The 25,046-nt window shown below is 35.6% G+C and overlaps 2 protein-coding genes across 11 annotated transcripts; one reads left to right on the top strand and one right to left on the bottom strand.

The window, feature by feature from the left end:
- Positions 1-598: 598 nt before the first annotated feature.
- Positions 599-1,006, bottom strand: LOC112774884 (18.1 kDa class I heat shock protein-like). The gene has a single exon (XM_025818479.1). The coding sequence runs from the start codon at positions 1,004-1,006 to the stop codon at positions 599-601; it is 408 nt and encodes a 135-aa protein (XP_025674264.1).
- Positions 1,007-1,585: 579 nt separating this feature from the next.
- LOC112789898 (uncharacterized) lies at positions 1,586-5,855 on the top strand. 10 transcript variants are annotated; one of them, XM_025832043.3, is made up of 5 exons: positions 1,729-2,090; positions 2,218-2,285; positions 3,222-4,252; positions 4,339-5,439; positions 5,540-5,855. In XM_025832043.3, the coding sequence occupies exons 3-5, from the start codon at positions 3,233-3,235 to the stop codon at positions 5,567-5,569; spliced, it is 2,151 nt and encodes a 716-aa protein (XP_025687828.1). In that variant the 5' UTR covers positions 1,729-2,090; positions 2,218-2,285; positions 3,222-3,232; the 3' UTR covers positions 5,570-5,855. The 10 variants fall into 10 exon arrangements, with proteins under 10 accessions (XP_072088698.1, XP_072088699.1, XP_025687828.1 ...); XM_025832042.3 differs by having other exon boundaries at positions 1,878-2,090; positions 3,209-4,252; XM_072232597.1 differs by lacking the exon at positions 2,218-2,285 and having other exon boundaries at positions 1,586-1,789; positions 3,209-4,252.
- The last annotated feature ends 19,191 nt before the right edge of the window (positions 5,856-25,046 follow it).

The raw sequence follows: 25,046 nt of genomic DNA, 5'->3' as shown, positions 1-25,046 counted from the left end.
AATTATTATTTTATCATTCATCTATTATGTTTATTAATAATAAAAAACAAAAACAATAACGAATTAGATCTTCTATTGATCGTAATAACTTTTTGACAATCCCAATCGATTAAAAATTTTTCTTTGATCCATTACATCTGTCGAAGATTTTGAAATCGTGTTTCTTAGAAAATCAATCGATTGGATTAAAAAAACAATCGATTAAATTTCAATGCAGTATGGTTTTAACAAAAATCAATCGATTGGTCATATTACCCAATTGATTGAACAATGACTAGAACGTGAGTTTTTTATAATTCAATCGATTGTTTATATCAGCCAATCAATTGAAGGCCGCTATTAAAATGATATATGAAGGTTTAATCAATTGGTATGACAATACAATCGATTGAATTTTGTACATGACTAATAGTATATTCCAATTCAATCGATTGGTATGATCATTCAATCGATTGAAATGTGACGTAAATAAGTTTTTTTCTGCATTCAATCGATTGGTAGAATAATCCAATCGATTGAATTTTGAATCGTGCATATCGTTTTTATAAATTTTGAATCAGGTGACTAATGGTTTATAAATCGATTGAGTTTGGTGTAGTCAATTGGAAACAACATGCAATAGGTTGAGGTCGTCTTTGGGGACAGTGACAGTTAGAACCCCATTGTCGATGGAAGTTTTGAGCTGATCCATTCTAGCATTAGCAGAAAGAGTGAAGCTCCTAGAGAATCTTCCAGTGGCGCACTCGACGCGGTGCATGGCATCACCGTTGTTTTCTTCCCTTTGTACGCTTCTCTCGGCGCTTATCTGAAGCACACCGCCTTCTTCAACATCAACCTTCACCTCCTCTTTGTTCAGACCCGTCATATCAGCCTTGAACACATGCGCTTCTGCCGTCTCCTTCCAATCCACGTCTTTGCTCACGAACAAGGGGTCCTCCTGTGACAGTTGTGGCAGTGCAAGGGAAGAGTTTTCCTCCAAGGGGTTCGTCGTTGGGATAATCGACATTTCTTAATCTGCGATTTTCTCTTGTAATTAATTTGCTAAGATTAATCAACACAAATAAATAACTTGTTTCTTTTTAGGAAGCAATCGATTGTATTATCATATCAATCGATTAACCTTCAATATATCATTTTAATAGCGGCATTCAATCTATTGGTATGATCATTCAATCGATTGAAATGTGACGTAAATAAATTTTTTTCTGCGACTAATGGTTTATAAATCGATTGAGTTATGGAAAACCTGAAATTCAATCGATTGTTTTTATTTTTTATTATTAATAAACATAATAGATGTATGATAAAATAATAATTTATAAAATAAAAAATAATTTTTATAATTAAATAAAATATATAGGATTAATCTGTAATTAAAATTAGAAATGGACTATTTAGCAGTTATTAAAAACTTAAAAAACATATTTTATTATGTGACCATTTAATGATCCAAACGTTTTGGGACCATCGAATTCCGTGGCATGTTTGAGCTAATATCAAGATATTGTAATAAAGAGGGAGTTTGTGTTGTTGACGACAAAGTAGTTTAGCTACAACTTCTAAGTGTAAGACTTCTTCTGTTAATGCAGAATCTTAAATAATTGTTGTCTTTTTATTTTTTTCTTTTTTTTTAATTATTGTTCACAAAAAATAATATGGTCCAAATTCGACCTAAATACGACGAAAGATAAAAATAATAAATTCAAACTGAAAAATATGTTTGGGTCTGAATCGGATTGAAGTCTTCAACACCTTGCTCCAGCCACTCCCGTAGTCCCAACTCCCAACGGTAAAATTTCCTCTTAGTTAGTTACTACTACACCGACTTTCTTTTTGGTAGCACTGTCATTTGATTCATTTCTACCAACATTTCGAATACAAACTCCAATATCAAAATTAAGTTCTAGCAAAAAAAGAAAAAGAAAAAGAAAAAGAAAATGCATAAAGAAGCAAACGTAATGAATGAAAAGGTTTCTTCAAAATTTGCAAACACTTTGGGGCACCAGCTGTTAACCTCTCCTCTGCTCTGCACTGCACCCAAACTAAGCAACAATAATAAACAAAACCCTGCAAGAATCAAAGGCAAAAAAGTACTACTTTATTCTCTCTCTCTCTCTCTCTCTCCTACTTCCTCTCTAGTCTCTTCATCCCCATGTTCTTGTACACGAAGGTTCCTTTTGTTCTATATTCCCTGAATTTCTAAGCTTTGGAGTGTAGGTCGCTTTCAATCAACTTTCCAGACTTAGAAGAAAAGTCAAATTTCATAATCTTCTTCTTTTCCTGAGGTCCTCTCTCTCTCTCTCTCTCTCTCTCTCTCTCTCTCGGTGTCGGTGTTTCTCGAGGGTGGTAATAGCGATGAATGCTACAATAAAACTTGATTGTTTGATTAGAAAATCGTAGAGGGGGGAATGGAATTGAATTTCATTACCAATTCTGAATTCCAATTCTAATGCCTTTCACTAAAAATTTCATTGGACGCGCTTCTTCTTTGATTGAAAAATCCTTTATTTATTTAGGTGAATGTTTGTTATTAATTTTTAGCTTAAGGTCTTTGATTAATGAAGCTGGTGTTTGCAGTTCACTGATGTGTGTGTGCTTCCCGTTGACTGTAAACGTTCTTTGAATTGGCTCTGATTTAGGAACTGGCTTGGATGCAATAAGATTCAGTAGTCGAAGATTATATATTAAGGCTTCTTCTTGCATACTCTAGATTAATGCTATTTTCATAATCTAATGATGCTGATTTGATTTGATTTGTTTTGTCTACTTTCACAATTCAGAGTAGTTTTTTAAGTCAATTTCATAAGCGTAAGATTGTATCATTCTTACCAATAATGCTTAAATTGTTTCCCATCTTGTAGAACGGGATTGGGGATTTTCTCCTATGTTATACATATTGCAATTATATAATTTTATAAGTTAAACTGTACAAGATTGACCCTACTATAAACTAAAAAATAAAAAACCCTAAAACTATGAAGTAATGTCATGACTAAGACCCAAGTTCAATCTTAGCTTCTTACCGCGTGTTAACGTCAAATATGAGTGCTAAATCAGGCAAAGTTGACTTTGGGTTTTGGTGTTCTATGTACATTTTTTTATATGTAAATTGTCTTGAGGTTATCTCATTTTATTAATTTGATTGCAAGTATCTGAATCTGGAAGGTCATATACTCATATTCAAGTTTCAATTTTTTTATATTTTCAGTTTTGTTTTGCAGAAAATAATTATATGATTCTAAAAACTCTAATGGAAGAAAAGCAGTTAGATTTTAATCAGCCACTTTTATCAGTAAGACGATTCTCATCAACAGTGGTGGCATCTGAAAGCGACAGTCAAAGGAAAACCAATAAGTCATCCGCACCCAAACTACCTCCTCTTCCTGTATATAAATCTGAGTTAAAATCAGGTCCTGTGAGTAATCCCGGAACCGTTCCCTTTGTGTGGGAGAAGAGTCCTGGGAGGCCAAAGGAAGAAGGTAAATCGGAAACTCTGCTTCTCGAACGACATGTCATTACTCCAAAGCTTCCACCTGGGAGGGCCTCAAAGGTTGAACAGAAAGATTCTGATAAAGTTCCTAAAGCTACATTAGTTACTCAGTCCGGGATAGGAAGCAGCATTTCCAGCTCTCAGAGTTGCTCTTCTTCGGACAATAAGGTGACGACGAAACATGAAAGCATAAAAGAGATAATTCAGGAAAAGACAAGTTCTGGTTCGGATGATGGGGACGAGACATATCAAGATGCTCTTGATACACTTTCTAGAACAGAATCATTCTTCATGACTTGTAGTGTCAGTGGTTTGAGTGCATGGGACGAGCAAGAGGTCCAACTGTCCACGAGTTTCTCAGCTGATCAACAGGCTCGTGATTTCATGATCGGGAGGTTCTTGCCTGCAGCGAAGGCAATGGCTTCTGAAACATCTCAAGTTCAATACACCTCTAAGAAACCTCTTGTTATGAAAGAACAGCCAAGACTGGTAAAGAAAGTAGTAAATGGAGAAAAGCCTCGTCCCCTTAACCCCAAATGGCAAAATGTCATGCCACATTATGCCCAAAATATTGGTAGGGAAGAAAGCGAATATGAAAGCGATGATAATGACATTGCTGAGAACTTTGCACCCAAAGTTTGCGGGCTATTTCCTCGTTTCTGCCTTTTGAATCCAATGCCAGGATTAAGAATGGAGGATAGGATTCTGAATTCTCCAGTCCATCGAATGCATGGTGCATCTCAGAGAACAACCGCAAAACAGGTATTAATTGGTCACTACGTACTTTATGTTTTGGTATTCACTTCGTCTTTATCTATATTCACCTTTTTTTTTACTTCTTTCTGCAGCATACTGGAACTGCTAATTATGGAAAAAGTTTAGCAGGTACTCAGTCTGGCTTCACAAAAGAGAAAGATTCTGCAGGTATTCCTGAAAAATCTAATAATGTTATTGATCCACATCGAAGAGGTTGCAGCGATTTTTCATCTGCTGAGAGAACTCGATTCGAATCTATCTGTGAAAGCCCTGTTGTTGAGAAAACTCTATATGTCGATTCTGTACGGAAGGTTAAGTCTTCAATTTCATGTTCTTCTGAAATTAAGGGTCAAATAAATCAAGTCAATCAACGAAGGGATAATTTCAAGACTTCAAGAAATGACAGTGTGATTGATAAGAATCCTATTATAAATTATTCACTTGAAGATTGCAAACCAGTGGATATTGCAGATGAGAAGACAAGATTAACTCCTGAAAGTTTAATGTCTCTTGATTCCTCTCGCCTTCTTTGTTCTGATAATTCTAGTAATAATATGAAGGTGGAAATTGAAAACAATTCCAACACCACATACTTGGAAAAGGAAGGGTTGACAAAAACTGGCTACAAAGAAAATAACTTAGATCATGAGTTGGTTGTGACTTCAAGTCAAAAAATCATTGGAAGCAAGCAAACAGAATCACAATCTCGATTTCCTGGCAGTAAGAGAAGTTATAAGGACCAAACTATGAATCCCATGTCACAGAGGAATTTGAAGTTGACTGGCGATTCAGAAGTTGATCCAAAGATCCACGGGGCTACCGAATCTGTCGATCAAGAATGTGCTCAAAGCTCTAGCCAGGATGACAATAATACTTTGGCAAGCTTAAACATGGCAAGTGATGGAAAGATGGGCTTAGAAAGAAAATTGCTTACATGTTTAGGATGTAGAGAAACATCAAATGTGAACTCTGCAAAGACTCCTCTTGCCCTTCCTTTGCCAAAAGCTCCTTCAGAATCTTGGTTAAAACGCACTTTACCTGCAGTTTCCTCGAGGAATTTACCCACATGGTCTAATGTTGCCACCAACACTCATGCTCGAACTCAAACTTCCAAGACAGCATTAGCTGATCCTAAGTGGGAAATCATTGTTAAATCTTCTAATGTACACCACGGACAGTTGCGGCTGGCTGAGGTAATTCAGTGAATTCTCTGCTTCATGTTGTATTTCTAACTTATCAATGTGGTATAGTCATGCTTATAATCCTACAACTTTTTTTTTTTTTTAATTTCAGGAGCCTCTACCTCCCATTCCTGAAGCTTGAATTGTCTGGACTCTGGAGAAGAGCAATTGATCATTTTGTCTTACTTCCAAGATGTGGAATAATTTGGTAACGTAATTTGTTCTATTTTGTTTTATTTTCCCGTCCTAAGTTGATCTCCCTTTTGCTTCAATATACATGAGGTGGTATACAAGTCAGAGAAATAAATCGCAATTTCCTTACCTTGTAAATGTCATAAGTTTCATGAAAAAAAAAAAAATCTGTATAAATTATATCATCTTCAAGTAATGTTCTTGTAATATAACAGTCCTAAAGTTTTCTTCTGAAATTTACTTTTTCTTTAGAACAAGTTGCAATCTTTAGAAAACGTGACTTCACTATTTGAGTATACAAATAAATATTCTTTCTTAAGCCTTGACAGGCTAAGCATTGATCAAATTAGATCAACTATCAATATAAGAACTTTAGATATTCTTTTCATTAGCTTTTCCAAAACTAAGACTAAGAGTGACTTACATTAGATCAAACACTAATTTAAGAATTTTATGGTGTGTTTGGTTTGCGTTTTGATTTTCAATGTTTCTATTTTCAGGATTTAGTGAAGAAAAAAGGGAAAATAATAAAATTTTGTTTTCTACTTTTACTTCTTATTTTTTCTTTTTTCTTCATAACATTCTGAAAATATAAAATATTAAAAATTAAAACAGAAAATAAAATGCAAAGCAAACACACCGTTAGATATTCTTTCACAAGTCTTTTCAAGACTAAGTGACTCAGATTGGATTAAACATCAATCTAAGAACTTAAATTGTTTATATAGCATTTGCAAGTTAGGTTCTCTCATATCAAGTTAAATTTAAGATACATCAGAAAACGTTTTCAAAAATATATGAAGTATGTTCGAGTAATTCTAATGGATGCTTTTAAAGTATTACTTTTGATATTTACAAGAAGTAAAAAGATTTGTAATTAAAGCATGTTGATAGATAAAATGAGATTATTTTTACTTTAAAAAACGGTATTACCTTAATGAAAAATCAATAAATTTTTACTATTTATATAATTATTTTGATAAAATAATTAAAAATAATATAAAATTTAAATTGAGTTAAGACTAAATATTGAAATGATAAATCTTATATTTAGTCTTAAATTATTATTTATGATATCTGATTCTATAAATATTGATATGATATTTTATAAATCTCAAAATAAAATTAAAATGAAAGTTAACATTAAAATTTAGACTTGCTCTTAAATCCTCGTAAGGTTGAATTATTAGTAAAAGTTATTAAATTTTTTATTTTAACAATGCATAACAAATGCATTGGATACTTAAACTTTCTATGTTTTCTGTAAAAAAAAATTTCAATTAGTAACCTTAATGTGTGTCTTTAGGTAAAAGATACATATTAATTAAACTCTACAAAAAAAATAGTGCTTTATGGTGTTTTATTTGTATGTGGTGAACAATAACAAAATTAATTGGGCTGATTTTTAACTACTGACAAGCAATGAAATCGGTGGGGCAATTTTTGGCCACCTGACGGAAACAAAAAAAATTTGTGAGGACTATATTTTGTGAATTTACATCTTTTAAAGTTTATATTTTTTATTTTAAAAAATAAAATATAATTTTTTATTTTTTCATTTTTTATATATATTTTTTTATTTATAAAATAAATAATAAAAAATTATACTTTATCTTTTAAAATGAAATCCAAAATTTAAAAGATCTATTTCCTATGATGTTGATGTGTGGCGTTCATAAAAGAGGGAGAAGACCACCCATGACCGTCATTCGATATACGAGGCTACATCATTCTTCCCACTTCATTTCAAACATTTCAAGAAAAATCAATGAAGCTCGGACAGAGGAAAAAGAAAAAGATGGTTTGTAATACACACGTACTAAAGATTATATTGTTGAATATTTTGGATATCCTTCACGTGTAAATTTTCTTTTTATATGTATTTTTTCTTGTATTAATTTCTATGATGTTGATTAAAAAATTTATTTTGATACGTGTTGTGTACAATACTTAGTATAAATCAATTTTTTTTATTATTGTTACGTAGTTAAATTTTTTGCTGTTGTTATTAGATAATAGGGCAGAACTTTTTTTAAAAACCTTATTGTAATATTATATTAAATAGTTTCTTACGCATTTTAATTTAATTTTTTTAGAGTAAGTTTACTAATTATGGTAATATGATATAGCAAATTAGTAATTTGTTCAGGTTAATTTTATTAACCATAGGAAGATATTAAGAAAAATTAATAATTTTTTAAAGTAACATTTTTAATTATATTAACCTGTATAGAAAATGATTAATTTTTTAGGGTAATTTTATTAGTTATAGTAATATTATATAAGAAATTAGTAATTTTTAGGTACATTTTATTAATTATAGTAAGATCTTATGAAATATTAGTAATTTTTAGAGTAATTTTTTAATTATATTAACATGTATGTTTTGGGAGATTAGTAATTTTTTAGAGTAATTTTGTTACTTATAGGAATATAATATGAGAAATTAGTAATTCTTTAGGTTAATATGATTAATTATTCTAAGATGCTAAGGAAAATGACTAATATTTTAGACTAAATTTTTAAATTATAGTAATATGCATGAAACTACTTTTTTTAGTGTATTTTTTTTAATTATAGTAAGATATTAAGAAAATTAATAATTTTTTAGGGTAATTTTTTATAGTAAAATTTTTACATAATTTTGTTAATTATAGTAAGATCTTAGAGTAAATTAAATATAGTAATTTCTTTCCATGGTAGACAAATACGTTTTTTTTTCATAGCAACTGATGATTTTTTTTTTGACACATTGTTTCAAATTATATGGACTAAGTTTCACAAGAAACTTTTCAACTACCAAAAATATTCTCAACTATGTTTAACCAACCATACTTTAGAATAATTTATTGTGTAATTAAATTTTGACTGAACATTTGCAAAAATTGCATGTTTAGAAATGAATCCGTTTTTACAAATGATTTTATTGCTTCTACAATCATATTTAAATTCAATTTAAAATAATATTAAAAAATAATAAATCTAGATCGAATGTAGTTATTATTGTATCTGCTTATCTTTTAATAATATTTATTTTAAATTATATTAGTCCTGATAAGTCAATTATAATTTATTCTACATTATACACATTTAATATAAAATATCGTGAGTTCAAACTCACACATCTAATAATTTATACCTCTATAAATATTAAATAATATAATATTTAATTATTGTAATTACAATTTTTTTAGAATTAAATTCCATTCTGACAGATTTCTCGTCTACGACAATATGGGAGTTTGCAATTATAACACGAAATGAATTTAAGTACGAGAAAGTGCAACCAAAAAAGAATATTAATTACAATGACAACTCATCATATCAAGGAGCAAGTACACTATGATTCTTACATTAACAATCTTATTCTAGACAACATATAATCTAGGACATAAATATCCAATCTAAAACTTTTTCATATTAGAGTGGAATTGGACTACGATTCTAATATTAACGAATTTTTTCGTAACATATAGATCTATAATATAAATATCCAAATTACAACTTCTTTAATTATAGTGTTTTTGGATTATGATTCTAATATTACTAAACTTATTTTATATAACATATTAATCTATAATAAAAATATCGATTATAAAGTTCATCATATTAAGGTGTAATATTTTTATTCTTTATACTAATATCATTGTCCATTTTTTTCTTCATTCAACTTTATTTTCTTTCCTTTGCTAAAGAGGAATGAAGGAAAATATAAACAAAGAAGAAGAAGGAGTAAGAAAATGGAGAACAAAACTAATTCATCTGAGTTTAAATTTGATTTGTAAACAAATCGCTCCCCACCGAATTGCAATTTTAAATTAAAAAAATTAATCCTAGTAATTTTTTATTTTTTAAAATAAAATTATTTGTAATGTACTTTTATCATTTTACATTTTTATAATTCAATCCCGTATTTTTAAAATTTTAAATAATCTCTTCTTTTTTTAATGAGTATTTACTTAAAGTGGTCCCTAAAAAATTTTAAAGTGGACATTTTAGTCTCCAATAAAAATTAATCACCAATTTTATTCCCAAATTTTATAAACGTCCGTTACTATAATTCTTCCGTTAGTTCATTTTATGAAACCCTAACGATGGAGTCCAATATGTCACGTTAAGGTGAAGAGAAGTGACACGTTGGATGGTAGACAAAATAGTCCTTGCTAAGGCAACTACAAAAATGCTCTTGTATCATGCCCTAAAACCTGAAACAATGGGCTGAAAGGTCATCATCTTCTTCGTTTGCTAGTAGAGACAACTCTGAAAACATAAATAATGGCAAGTGGATGGAGCTCAGCAAGCTCTTATCATCGACGATTTAGAGGTGACAGAGATGGTAGTGTTAGCAATGCTTCAAGTGATGCTAGATTTGGAATTGCAAAAGAGGAGAATCCAGGATGTCACTACGAAGTGTTGGGAAAATTGAGGTTCAAACAAGAACCTGTCTAACAGCAGAAGTACTAAAAATAATTTTCTCACAACTTATGCGATTAAATAGGCAACACCAAAGATACTCCAAGCAGCAAATATAATGGCAAAAATTAAATAATCAAATACCAAAACTTTTATTATGGGAAAAAAGATGGACAAAAAATTCACGGGACCTAGTCCAGTAAAATCTTTCACTATCAAAATAATGGATACACAATCAGTCTTTCTAGTAGCATTAAGGCATCTCAACAATCAACAAAACGCATCATCAAAACTAATGAAATCAACATAAACGCTCCACAAAGTGAGTGTCTCAAATTAGACAAAAGAGAAAGCAATACAACTAGCAAGTTATATCATAATGTTCATCTCTACACTAGGAATAACATACTAAAATTTCATAAGAAATAAAGCAAGTTTACCAATTCAATAGGATTAAAATGGCATCGCTCTTTTCCCCTAATTTCCTCTTCTCTTCGGTGCCGAAACCTTTCTCTCACTCTCAGTTCTTTTTCTTCTTTCAAAAATGGGAGACTCAATCTCTCTCCCTCATGTTAACACCACTTATTATTACTTTCTTTTGTTTTAAAGTGTGGGTCCCACTTGAGTTGAGGATCCATAAAAAATCTCCCTTCACCGACTCAAGTGGATATAGGCTGCTCTACCAAGTCCGCATTCTCTTTGCAAGAATCAAACTTCATTGCAGGTAAACTTTTAGTCATCATATATGAACCATTGTCATCAGTATTGATCTTCTCAAGTGCATATGACTTCATCTCAAACGTTTGACATATCCAATGATATCTCACCTCTATGTGCTACGATCTAGAATGAAACATCAGATTCTTATTGAGATGGATAGCACTTTGGCTGTCATAAAATAACTCAAACTTCTCTTGATTGATGCCTCATTCTTTTAGAAATTTCTTCATCCATAAGAGTTTCTTAGAAGTTTCAACAACAATAATGTATTTTGCCTTTGTAGTAAACAAAGTAACACATTTCTGAAGTCGAATTGCCACAACACAGCTCCTCCTGCAAAAGTCATCAAATAACCAGAAGTAGACTTTCTTGAATCAAGATCTCTAGCCATATCTGCATCTATGTAACCATCTAATACAGGTTGGCCACTCCCCAAGCATAAACAAACTCTGGAATACCATTAAGGTATCTGAGAATCTACTTCACTGCTTGCTAGTGTTCCTTGACAGGATTAGAGAGAAACTAACTAACAACTCCAACAGCATTAGCAATATCCAGCCTAGTGCAAACCATAGCATACATCAAACTACTAACCTTATATGCATATGGAATCTTCTTCATTTCTACTTTTTCTTTCTCACTTATAGGACATTGCTGTGAACTCAGCTTGAAATAACTAGCAAGTGGATTACTAACTGTAACACCCTAATATTCAAATCCTTATGCTCGAGTCATAAGTCAATGATATTACGGTGGTACGACCCTCAGGTGGATTTTTAATATATAAATATAGGTAATTTCGAAAGGAGTATTAATCGAGAAGACTGAAAAGAGTAGAAATAAAATCGCGAAGACGTATCACTCACGTTTCGACAACGAAAAGATAAAACGTGAAGCCGAAAGCGATATATGGACAAGGCATAAAGGAGATTAAGAGATAGATAACAGATAGATATATATAACATAAGTAATAGCCACTAGTCGCGACCCGCGAAGTTTTAGGCCGGCTAGGGTACAGTATGAAAGTAGTTGACAACAGTACATCCTAATCTCTCCCAAAGGAAACATAAGAGCCTCTATAGGCAAGTTCCAAAAGAGTTCAACACATAATATAATATCTTCAAAACAAAGGTGGAGAGATTCTAAGCAAAACACAAAGTAGAGAAAATAAAGATCTTCGCCGGCTCTCAGACGAACCACAACTCACTTCTGAGCACCTGGACCTGTATCTGAAAAACAAGAGATATATACGGAATGAGAACCTCGGGCCCATGGGTTCCCAGTACGGTAAAAGTGCCAAATAAATACAATGCACTGCAATAAAAACTCACTAAGCATCCTAAAGTCCTTTTCACCAAGTATCCAGCCTAGATTCTCACTAATCCATAAATAGGCATCTGTCGTAAGGGGATACTAAATCAAGTCCATGTTACACATGTTTTCCAACTCGCTGATTCTTCCATGAATCAGACTCAGAATCATAAGCAAAACCATCACCAGTTGTTCTGCCTCAGCAACTCTATATCAATACATCATATCCTCGCCTGGAGCTAGTGAAATCACATCACTGCATCTACCCAGGGGGCTCAAATTATCTCTTTCAAAAATTATCATCATCATGCAATCGCATTATCAATTCATCTCATCAAGAACAGCCACCAACATCCACCGACACCAACATGAGGGATCTCTCAGTTGTACAAACACAAGCAATACAGACAAGTAATACACAAATAAGGTACAAGTAGAACAAGTAGCACGTAATCAGGTAACATAGCATGTATGATATAGAAATCCAAAACAAATAGGCAAACCCAAACAATTCAAACATATGCAAATGATGTATGCCTGTCCTATGGCTGATGATATCATCTATCGGTTATATAGCCAACCCGACATGTCCTGGTAGCTAACCATTGGACAGAAACACCCCTTGCGGAGCAAGTAGGTTTGAGCTACAACCCCCTTGCTACTACCCGCTCAACCCAGAGCCAGTGGAACAACCACTACTGCGGCTACTACCCAGGCGGGTGTTTAAAAGCTCAACCTGGAGCCAGTGGAACAACCACTACTGCGGCTACTACCCAGGCGTCACAATCTCTGACCTGGAGCAAGTGGGACGAACCACAACCCTTGCTACTGCCCAGGTATCTTAAACATTAACCCGGAGCAAGTGGGATGAACCACAACCCTTGCTACTGCCCAGGTATCTTAAACATATATTCATTCAATCTCAATTCATATTATCAATCCTCATTGTTATCAAATCTCAAACATTAACCTGGAGCAAGTGGGACGAACCACAACCCTTACTACTATCCAGGTATCACAAATACATTCATTCAAAACTCCATAATTAAACTCATTTATCATAAACATCCTTTTCCGTCTCACACCCGGAGCAAGTGGACAACGCCACTGCATACTACCCGGGGTTACACATCACATTTCAACATCTTCCATTATTATCCATTTAACACATTCATTCATTAATCATATATGCAATTATTCTCAGCCATAATCAATAATGGCTTTGCCGTGACCCGGCAATAACTCAGCCATCCGGCTCATGGTCCAATCAAGAACCAGCCATTTATCAATAAATATAGCCCTTCGACTCATGGCATACACGGTACTCCCACCGTCATCCTCCATATCTCATATAATCATCATTGATCATCATTGATCATAACTTTTCCTCTTGCTTCACTCGCAAGTTACCACATCCCTTAGCTCCTTTCTCATTGCTAGGCATATCATAATGATTTAATACATAAGGGGTGAGATCGGAGGCTTAGAAGTATGAGATTTGGTTTTTAATACTCAAAAATCAACTTTGGGATGAAAACAGAGCGACGCGTACGCGTACTCCACGCGCACGCGTGGATGGCCACAAAACTCATCGGCGCATACGCGCCATTCACGCGGACGCGCGGATTGAAAAATAGATAACGACGCGTACGCGTCAGCCACGCGTACGCGTGGGTACACTTGCGCCCCAGGCACAAGACTGGCACAACTCTGGCACAACTCTCGGGAAAATGGCTGGGCAATGGGTGCAGCTCATCGACGCGCACGCGCACACCACGCGCACGCGTGGATGGTGCCTTCTTAAAGAACGACGCGTACGCGCCAAGTGCGCCTACGCGTGGAGGGTCATTCTGCTAAAAGTTTTCTAAGTTAAAAGCTGCAAAATTCACAGATTCAACCCCCAATCTTCTGACGGACATAACTTTCTCATTTTAAATCATTTTTCACCCGTTCTTCGAACGGCATGGACATCCCGGATCCAATTTCATTTTTAAACAAGTTTGGCACAAAACAGAGATCCGTAGTCCAAGTTATGTCCCGTCAAAGTATGCCCAAAAACCATGTTTTTCATACAAAACCACAAAGTGCCATTTTCAAAACAAGTCATTTTCAACTCTTTTCAAGATCAATCAAAACATGCCAATTTCATCCTTTTTCTTTGAAATCAATCAAAATATATCAAATTCAATATCAAGCCTCCTCAACTCATACATTAACACTTTACTACGATTCACAAAACCGCCATATAACCATTTTTACCCATTTCAAACAAATGGCTAAATTACAAACACATCAACATGTCATACATCCTTCCTCATCTCAATTTCCAACAATACTATTTCCAATCAACCATCATTATACATAATCAATATCATAATCACTATCACGTGGTTTCTTCCACAAATCAACCTTAATCATTCCTCAAGCATATATCACAATATATATACCTCTCATGCATCATCATACCATCAAGACATCAATAATCATAATCACATATATGACCACATAATATTTCTCAACCCAAAACCAAACATACCTCATCTACATAATTTCACCCAAAATTACCAAATTCCACACTTCAACTCCTCAAACCTTATTATTCAACAATCAACCCAATCATTCGCATATTCATTATCTGAAATTCATCCAATCAATTGTGTCATCATACAATGCACACATCAACTTACCTTCCTTACCTCTTTCCGGCCTCCGGCCCAAAATTTACGGCCTCCGGCCCAATTTCACAATTTAAATGCATAAACCACAAATTAATACTCATTACCCAATACATCAAATTTTCAATACACCAAGCATACAAGGCCACACAATTCTCAATCCAATCATCAATTCACATTACATACCAACTATGCATATTAGCATCAACCATTTACACAATCCAAACTTAATCCTAGGGGCATCTAGCCTAGGAATTCTCATCACACCACACGGTACTTAAATGAAACTTAAACCGTACCTCTTGTAGCCAAATCAATTGAGTCTCTTCTTTAGAGTCTCCACCAACCTTAGCCCCAAGCCTCACCAAATCTCCTCAAGCAACACCAATCTCCCAATTGTGCACCAAGATCATCAAATACACTAACATAACCAATATCACATACATACATCAACCTAGGGCTCATAAAAATCACAAATCACAAGGGTTTGAGCACTTCTTACCTCAGCCCATATGAAGTAGGGATAGAACCCACTTGGAATCCATGTTGGAGTATCCCTAAACATCCAAAATCATAAGATTTCAACACTAACTACCCAAAAATGTGTAACAGAGGGGAATTTTGAAAACTGGGCAGAGATGAATGGAATAATCACCACAAAACTTAGATAGAAATGTAGAGGATGAGAAGAGCGACGCGTGGCCGCAAACGGCTCGTCAATCGGAGCTCCGTAGCTCAAGTTATGGTGATTTGAAGATCAAAGAGAGTTAGGTTTTCTCTCTTCTCTTCTCTCTTCTCAATTCAGCGCCCCACACACCTTCTTTAGGGCAAAATGAGCTGAAATGCTCATAACTAATGTTTATATATGTTGGGTCTTGGGCCCACTTAGGCCCGGTTCACTTATTTTTGTCCGTTGGCCCAATTTTGGACCAAAACCTTTAAGATTAGCGCTCTAAATCGCACTTCAAATATTTCTACCTCCCCTAATTATAATTCCTCATTTCTTAATCTTATTTACTCATAATCAATTTTCTCAGCTGCAGTACCAGACAGGTCTCAGCCGGTACTGCCGGTCAAAATTTCACTGCGCGCTTTTACGCAGAAAACTATCTTCCGACTCGGAAAAATTCACTGAATCCAAATATCACATTGAAATCATCAAATTCCAATCGCCAAATCTTCCAACCATATTCACTCCTACTTAACTCATTATTTAATTAATTTCGGTTAGACCGGGTATTACACTAACAGGTTTGAAATTACTCATGCTAAACTTCTCTAAAACCTTCTTAATATACTTTTGCTGCGATAACCACAGTTTCCTATTTTTTCTATCACGGGTGATACTCATGCCAAGGATTTTTTTTCGGAGAACCCAAATCATTCATAGCAAAGGATATGTTCAAGTCTTTTTTAAGACTTTTAATCTTCTTAGTGTCATGACCAACAATTAACATGTCATCAACATAAAGTAAGAGAATTATAAAATCACCATAAGAGAATTTCTTAGCATACACACAATGATTAGAAGAAGTCTTACTATACCCATTACCTTCCATGAAGGAATCAAATTTTGTGTACCACTGCCTTGATACTTGCTTCAACCCATATAAGCTCTTATTCAACTTATATACAAGATGCTCATTTCCTTTAACCTTGAAACCCTCTGGTTGCTCCATATAAATTTCTTTATCTATGTCACCGTGAAGTAACGCAGTCTTCACATCAAGTTGCTCAACCTCTAAATTCAAACTAGCCACTAATCCAAGCACAATTCGAATAGAGAACATATTCACAACTGGAAAGAAAATCTCCTCAAAATCAAAACTTTTCTTTTGCTCAAAACCTTTCACAACCAACCGAGCTTTGCACTTTGGTCGTGAGACATTTTCATCTGCTTTCAATTTGAACACCAATTTATTCTTGAGTGCTTTCTTACCACTTAACAACTTCACCAATTCAAACGTATGATTCTCATGTAAGGCATTTCTTCTTGCATGGTCTTCAACCAATCTTCTTTATGCTCATCAGACATAGCTTCCTGGTAGGTCTTTGGCTCTCCAGTCTCAATGTTCATCACATACTCATGAGGAGAGTATCTCTGAAAAGGATGATGCTTTCTAGTAGATCTTCTCAATTCAGGCTCAACTGGTGGTTCAAATGAAACTTCAACATCTGGTAGAACTTTTGCATTTGACACCTCAGGTTGAGGTGTAGGTTCATCATGCAAATCATCACCATCATTATCAACTTATACATCTCTCCCATCAACAGGAGGTCTAGTGGAAGGATCAAGTTCATCATTAGAAGAACGTCTAACAGTTATTGTTGGCTTATCTGTCTTCTCAAGATCTTCAATAGTTTGGTCTTCAAGAAAAATTACATCTCGACTTCTAATTATTTTCTTTCTCATTGGATCCCATAATCTGTAACCAAAGTATTCGTGACCATAACCCATGAAGATACACTGCTTTGACTTTCCATCAAGTTTGAACCTTTCATCTCTTGGAATGTGAATAAAAGTCCAGCAACTGAATACTCACAAATAATTATAAAAGACATTTTTCCTCTCTAAACTTTCTCAGGAACATCAACATTTAGTGAAACTAAAGAATTAAGGTTGATCAAATCTATTGCAGTCCTCATCTCTTCACTCTAAAAGGATTTAGAAAACTTTGCATGAAAGAGCATACACCTAACCCTATCATTGATAGTTTGATTCATTCTCTTTGCAACTCCATTATGTTGAGGAGTCTTAGAAATTGTCTTCTCAAACTTGATCTCATGTCCTTTGCAATACTCTTCAAACGGATCCTTGTATTCACCACCATTATCTGTTGGAACACATTTCAATTTTCTTCCTATTTCTCTCTCAACACTTGCACAAAAGTGTTTGAAGATACCGAGCACTTAATCCTTAGATCTTAACATAAAAGCTCATACTTTTTGAGAATAATCATTAATAAAAGTAACAAAGTATGATGCACCACCTAGTGTCTTAGCATCCATAGTGCAAATGTCAATGTGAACTAAAACTAGAACATGTGATCCTCTATGAGGTCCAGAACTATGAAATGATACTCTAGCATGCTTTTTAACAAATAATGAGTACAAGTATTTAAAGTTGTATCTTTCACTAGAAGTGAGAGCTTCTTGACTAAAACGCTTAGTCCTTTCTTGCTCAAGTGATCATATGCCACAAATCAAAAGAGAAATCATCATCTACATTCACATCTTAGCACAAGTTTACTTGTAACCGGTAGAGAGTAGTGAGATGATGCGTGAGTGATGAGCGGATAATTTATACGCTTTTTGGCATTGTTTTTAGTATGTTTTTGGTATGATCTAGTTAGTTTTTAGTATATTTTTATTAGTTTTTAGTTAAAATTCACTTTTATGGACTTTACTATGAGTTTGTGTGTTTTTCTGTGATTTCAGGTATTTTCTGGCTGAAATTGAGGGTCCTGAGCAAAAATCTGATTCAGAGACTGAAAAGGACTGCAGATGCTGTTGGATTCTGACCTCCCTGCACTCGAAGTGGATTTTCTGGAGCTACAGAAGCCCAATTGGCGCGCTCTCAACGGCATTGGAAAGTAGACATCCTGGGCTTTCCAGCAATATATAATAGTCCATACTTTGCCCAAGATTTGATGGCCCCAAACCGGCGTGGCAAATCAGCCTCAGAATTTCCAGCGTTTAACGCTGGAACTGGCATAAAACTTGGAGTTAAACGCCCAAACTGGCATAAAAGCTGGCGTTTAACTCCAGAGAAGGTCTCTACTCGAAAATGCTTCATTTCTCAGCCCAAGCACACACTAAGTGGACCCAGAAGTGGATTTTTACGTCATTTACTCATTTCTGTATACCCTAGGCTACTAGTTCACTATTAATAGGATCTTTTGACATTGTATCTGTACCTTATGACACTTTACACGTTTCTTTGTGTACTTTCCACAGCATGAGTCTCTAAACCCCATGGTTGGGGGTGAGGAGCTCTGCTGTGTCTTGATGGATTAATGCAATTACTACTGTTTTTCATTCAATCATGCTTGCTTCCATTCCAAGATATTACTTGTTCTTAAACCGGATGAATGTGATGATCCGTGACAATCATCATCATTCTCAACTATGAACGTGTGCCTGACAACCACCTCCGTTCTACCCTAGATTAAGTAGATATCTCTTGGATTCTTTAATCAGAATCTTCGTGGTATAAGCTAGAACTGATGGCGGCATTCAAGAGAATCCGGAAGGTCTAAACCTTGTCTGTGGTATTCTGAGTAGGATTCAATGATTGAATGACTGTGACAAGCTTCAAACTCCTGAAGGCGGGGCGTTAGTGACAGACACAAAAGAATCACTGGATTCTATTCCGGCCTGATTGAGAACCGACAGATGGATAGCCGTGCCGTGACAGGGTGCGTTGAACATTTCCACTGAGAGGATGGGAGGTAGCCACTGACAACGGTGAAACCCTTGCATACAACTTGCCATGGAAGGAGCCTTGCGTGCTTGAAGAAGAAGACAGTAGGAAAGCAGAGATTCAGAAGATGGAGCATCTCCAAAACCTCAACCTGTTCTCCATCACTGCAAAACAAGTACTTATTTCATGTTCTTTTACTTTTCATAATCAATCCTGATAATTTCTGATATCCTGACTAAGATTTACAAGATAACCATAGCTTGCTTCAAGCCAACAATCTCCGTGGGATCGATCCTTACTCACGTAAGGTATTACTTGGACGACCCAGTGCACTTGCTGGTTAGTTGTGCGGGATTGCAGAAGTGTGATTGCAATTTCGTGCACCAGTGAGCATCTTGTCTATCTTTTCCTAGTGAATTTGCACTTAAATTATTGAGTTTAATCAAGAATTAATTATATTTTAGCCACTATAGATGCTATTTTGAGTTTTGTGCAATACTGTTTATTTTAGGTAGCATTCGGCTAGATTTGATGGAGTTTCTGCAGCACAAGAATCAAAGGAGATGGCTGCGAGGAGCGACGTACACACGTGCCTGACGCATGCACGTGAATTGGAGGTATCCATGGCGATGCATACGCGTGACTGACGAGTACGCGTGAATTGAATATTTGCTCAGCGATGCGTCCGCGTGACCGACGCGTCTGCGTGACTTTCAAAGAAGACCAGTGATGCGTACGCGTGACTGACGCGTACACGTGACATGCGCTATGTACAGAAAATACAGAAAACGCTGAGGGGTGATTTCTGGACCCCATTTTAGCACCTAAGTTAGGCGCAGATCCAGTGAAGCCAAGTGGTCCCCACGTTACAAGACATGGAGTAGTTAATTAATTCGAATTTAAATTCAAATCTTATCTTTTAGGAAAAGATATTAATATTATTTTTAGATAATTAGATTTTAAATTTTTTAGGATTAGTTATAAATAGGAATTTAGATTCCATCAGATGAGAACTCTGTACATTGAGACACAGTACATTTTTACCAGAATCCTTATTTTTCTTCTCTGAACCATGAGCAACTAATCCTCCATTGTTAAGGTTAGGAGCTCTTTCTATTTTCATGGATTGATTCGTTTGATCTTTTTAATTTAATTCATGTCTTGATTTATATTTCAATAATCGTTTTCGTTCTTTATTTTATGAATATGGGTGGAACAGAAGTATGACCCATGTTCTAATTGAGTTCTTATAAAACTTAGAAAAGCTCTTTACTTGAACAACAGCTTGAAAACATATTATACTGAATTTCTAATTGTTTGTATTTAACGGGATACGTGACATATAATCCCCTTATTTTTGGATAATTAGGATTCTTTTGGCATATAAACTAGAAATTGATCATCACACTCTAATTGGAATTAATTGACCAAGGAATTGGCAATTAATAAATTTTAGAGGAGACTAGGAAGGTCTAAAGAATTAGGGTCTAGTCACATATAGTTCGCCGTGAAATTAAATCTTGCATGATTAAATTAATTAGTAATAAAAGTTATTCCGGAAAATAGATAACTCTGAAATCTTAACTGCTTTCTCAATATTTTATTCCCAACCTATTTATCTGCCTGTCTTTAATATTCCAAATTTGTTGTTTAATGCTCTTTGAATACCAAAACACTCTTTTCTGCTTGTCAACTAATCCTATCAAACGCTATTGTTGCTTAGTCCATCAATCCTCGTGGGATCAACCCTTACTCACGTAAGGTATTACTTGGTACGACCCGGTGTACTTACCAGTTAGTCAGTGGTTGTATAAAACACCGAACCAAGTTTTTGGCGTCGTTGCCGGGGATTGATAGTGATTAACAACTATCAGTTGTTTGATTGCTTAGATTAGGCGTTTTATTTTTAATTTTTTTTAAATCTATTTTTAAAATTTTTTTTCGAAAAAAATATTTTTTTAAATAAATAAATAGGACCAATATTTTTCTTAATTTCTGAAATTAAGTTTGGTGTTACTTATTTATTATTTTTTTCTATTTATTTATTTATTTTATTCAATATTTTTATCTCTTTACACAGGTTACCTCACTGGGAATTCTCTGCACTCTGACGTAGAGATTCCCATTCTTTCTTGTTTGATATTTGTTTATGCGCAGGAACAGAGACAAAGAACATCTCTTAGACTTTGATCCTGAACCTGAAAGGACTTTCAGGCGGCATTTACAACAAGCAAAACTTTACAAGGCTGCAGAATCTACTATGGATCCATTTAATACTAATAATACCAATACGACAAACCCGAATGAGAATGAACAAAGGAGAGTACTTGGCTCTTTCTCTGCTCCTACTGCAGATCTGTATGGAAAGAGCATTGTGGTGCCTCCTATTGCTGCAAACAACTTTGAGTTGAAGCCTCAACTGGTCACTCTGGTGCAACAAAACTGCCAGTATCATGGTCTTCCCCATGAAGACCCAAATCAATTTATCTCTAGTTTTCTGCAAATTTGTGATACTGTGAAGACAAATGGAGTAAACCCAGATGTGTACAAAATTATGCTCTTCCCATTTGCTCTGAGGGATGGAGAAAAGCTATGGCTAGATTCGCAACCCAAGGAGAGTTTGGACACTTGGAACAAGGTGGTTACTGAGTTTCTCACTAAATTTTTCCCACCAAAGAAGCTGACTAAGCATAGGGTGGAGGTTCAGTTCTTCAGGCAGAAAGATGGTGAAACTCTGTATGAAGGTTGGGAGAGTTACAAGCTACTGACGAGGCAATGCCCTCCAGACATGTTCTCCAAATGGACACAACTAGACATCTTTTATGAAGGTTTGGGGGAAATGTCCAAGATGTGCTTAGACAATTCTGCAGAAGGTTCATTGCACAAGAAGAAGACACCAGAGGAGACTATTGAGCTGATTGAATTGGTTGCAAGCAACCAATATTTATACTCATCTAATAGGACCTCTGTGAATTCTGAAACCCCTCAGAAGAGAGGCATGTTGGAAGTAGATGCTGTTAATGCTCTTCTTACTCAGAACAAGTTGATGTCTCAGCAAATAAATCTACTTACTCAACAGATGGGTGGCATGCAAGTCTCAGCTATCAACACCCAAAATCCACCACAGGAAGTCTCCTATGACATGGCAGGTAATTTTGTGCAAAATGATAATTATGATTATGCTCAACCTTGTTTTAAACAGGTGAATTACATGGGGAGTGGTCCTAGGAATACCAACAATGACCCATATTCTAAGACATACAACCAGGGATGGAGAAATCACCCAAATTTTAGATGGAGGGATCAACCTCAGAGACCTCAGAACTTCAACAATAATTCTCAGGGTGGTGTCCAGCAGAACAATGATTTGGAAGCAATATTGACAGGTTTTAGACAGAAAACCAGAGCATCCATCAAGAACCTGGAGATTCAAATGGGTCAAATAGCCACCAGAGTTAATGAAATTGATCAGAGGACCACTAATAGCCTTCCTAGTAACACAATTCCAAATCCAAGAGAGGAATGCAAGGCTATCACCGTGATAAGTGGACAAGTGGCAAGTACAGAAGCACAAGTTATGCAGGAAACCAGAGCCTCCATTAGAAATTTAGAGGTGCTAGTGGGCCAACTGAGCAAGCAAATACTTGATAGGTCTGCAAGTACATTTCAAGGTGATATAGTGGTGAACCCAGGAGAAGATTGCAAGGTTATTCAATTGAGAAGTGGTAAAGTAGCTGGCTCTGAGACCAAGGTCAATGAAGAGTTAGTTGAAAAAGAAGCTCCAGAGGAGAAGAAGGAAGAAGTAAAGCACGCCCCTCCAAAGCGTGCAGACAACCCATTTCTAGACTCTCTTGACACTTATCCTACACTGCCAAAAGCTCCTGAGTATAAGCCTAAGATGTCGTATCCTCAGAGATTTCAAAAGGAGACCAAGGACAAGCAGTTCTCAAAGTTCTTGGAAATTTTCAGAAAGTTACAAATCAATATTATTTTTGCTGAGGTTTTGGAGAAAAATGCCTATCTATGTCAAGTTCATGAAGGAGCTGTTGTCAAAGAAAAAGCATTTAAAAAGAGATGAGACAGTAGTCCTGACTAAGGAATATAGTGCTGTCATTCAGAATAACTTGCCAAGGAAGATGCCAGATCTAGGGAGCTTTAAAATTCCATGCACCATTGGGAGCACTACCTTTGAGAATGCCCTATGTGATCTGGGGACAAGCATAAATCTAATGCCCTTATCTGTGATGAAGAAGCTGCAAATCCAAGAGGCACAACCCACAAAGATAGCATTGCAGATGGCAGATAAATCTATGAAACCTGCATATGGATTAGTGGAGAATATCCTGGTCAAAGTGGGTAAGTTCTTCCTCACAGTAAACTTTGTGATTCTTGACACAGGAGAGGATGAGAATGCCTCTATAATTCTAGGAAGACCATTCCTAGCCATAGGAAGAGCTCTGATTGATGTAGAAGTGTGTGAATTAGTGCTTAGAGTGCATAATGAGTAATTGGTCTTTCATGTCTTCAAAGATATACATTCAACAAGTGAAGAAGAGAGGTGCATGCAAGCTAAGCTTATTGATCCAACCCTTCAAAAACCCCCTGATGATACACAGTAGAATCTGCAGCTTAAACCTCCCTTCGAAACAATCAATAAAATTCGTCCTGACATCAAACCTAAGTTTGGTGTTGGGAATGCATCATCTACCAAGGAGGAGGTTCCCAAGAAGAAGAAAGTACCCAGAGGATGGAGAAACAAAAAGATCCCCACTGAAGGTTTCTCCCCAAGAATGAAGGTGGTGTTGACCAGCAATCCAGCATGGGTTTATACAGTAATCAGAATCCTCTCTCTGGAACATATTGAGCTACGTTATGGAGACACAGGAAAGAAGTTCAAAGTAAGGGGTGAAGAGCTGAGCCCCTATAATCCTCCTCCTTAGAGGAGCTGACCGTCAAGCTAGTGACGATAAAGAAGCGCTTGTCGGGAGGCAACCCGATAATTTCGTATCCTTAGCTATTTTTATTTTTTTGTAGTAGTAGTTTTCTTATTTATTTTATTGAGTTCTTACTAATTTTCTGATTATGCAGCTATGTTATTCCAGGAACCGAACACCTCAAGCTAAAAAAAAAACCACACGACGCGCAAGCGTCACTGACGCGAACGCGTCAATCATGTGTGCGTGAAAAAACAAATTGACAGAGAGTTGCGCGGGAGTGGCATTGGACCTATGTAGAGTTGTGCTGGCTTGGGGTTGGAAGTGTTCTAGACACACAAAATTGACTACGCGTACACGTCCCTGATGCGTGCGCGTCATTTACACAAATGGCATTCACGCGTGCGCGCGCATGACGCGCACGCGTCGATTGAAAATTTGGGTTCCCAAGCCATGCGAATAGAGAGTTGTGCATGCGCACGGCTGGCTTCGCGTGAATCGCACAAAAACCATGGCACATGGACGCATGCCTGACGCTCACGCGTCATTAAGAAAATTCGTGACCCACGCGTACGCGTGCTGCACGCGTACGCATCACCTTCGCCGCACAACTACACTTGTTCGCCGTACAGTTTTCACTTTTCTTTCTCTCTCTCCCACTCCTAATTCTCTCTTGTTCTTTTATCCTTATATTTTTCTTTCCTCTCACTATTTATTTTTATTTTCAGTTCTTCTTAGCTTGAGGACAAGCAAACCTTTAAGTTTGGTGTTGATGCTGTGCTTATGGGTTTTTTGGCACAAAGGGGACGCGAATCGTCTTCACAAAAGAGCACAACCTGAAGAATAAAATGACCGCTCGGATAACTAAGGTGGTTGAGTTCCTTTCATTTTTTATTCCTCTCTTCTTCTTCTATGTTATGTTCTGGTTTTCTGCTATTTTACTTTGTTTGT

The sequence above is a fragment of the Arachis hypogaea genome, chromosome 3, assembly GCF_003086295.3.
Source record: "Arachis hypogaea cultivar Tifrunner chromosome 3, arahy.Tifrunner.gnm2.J5K5, whole genome shotgun sequence".
Taxonomy (NCBI): Eukaryota; Viridiplantae; Streptophyta; class Magnoliopsida; order Fabales; family Fabaceae; genus Arachis; species Arachis hypogaea.
Note: the sequence above shows the minus strand (reverse complement) of the source record. Positions and strands in the feature narration are given on the sequence as shown.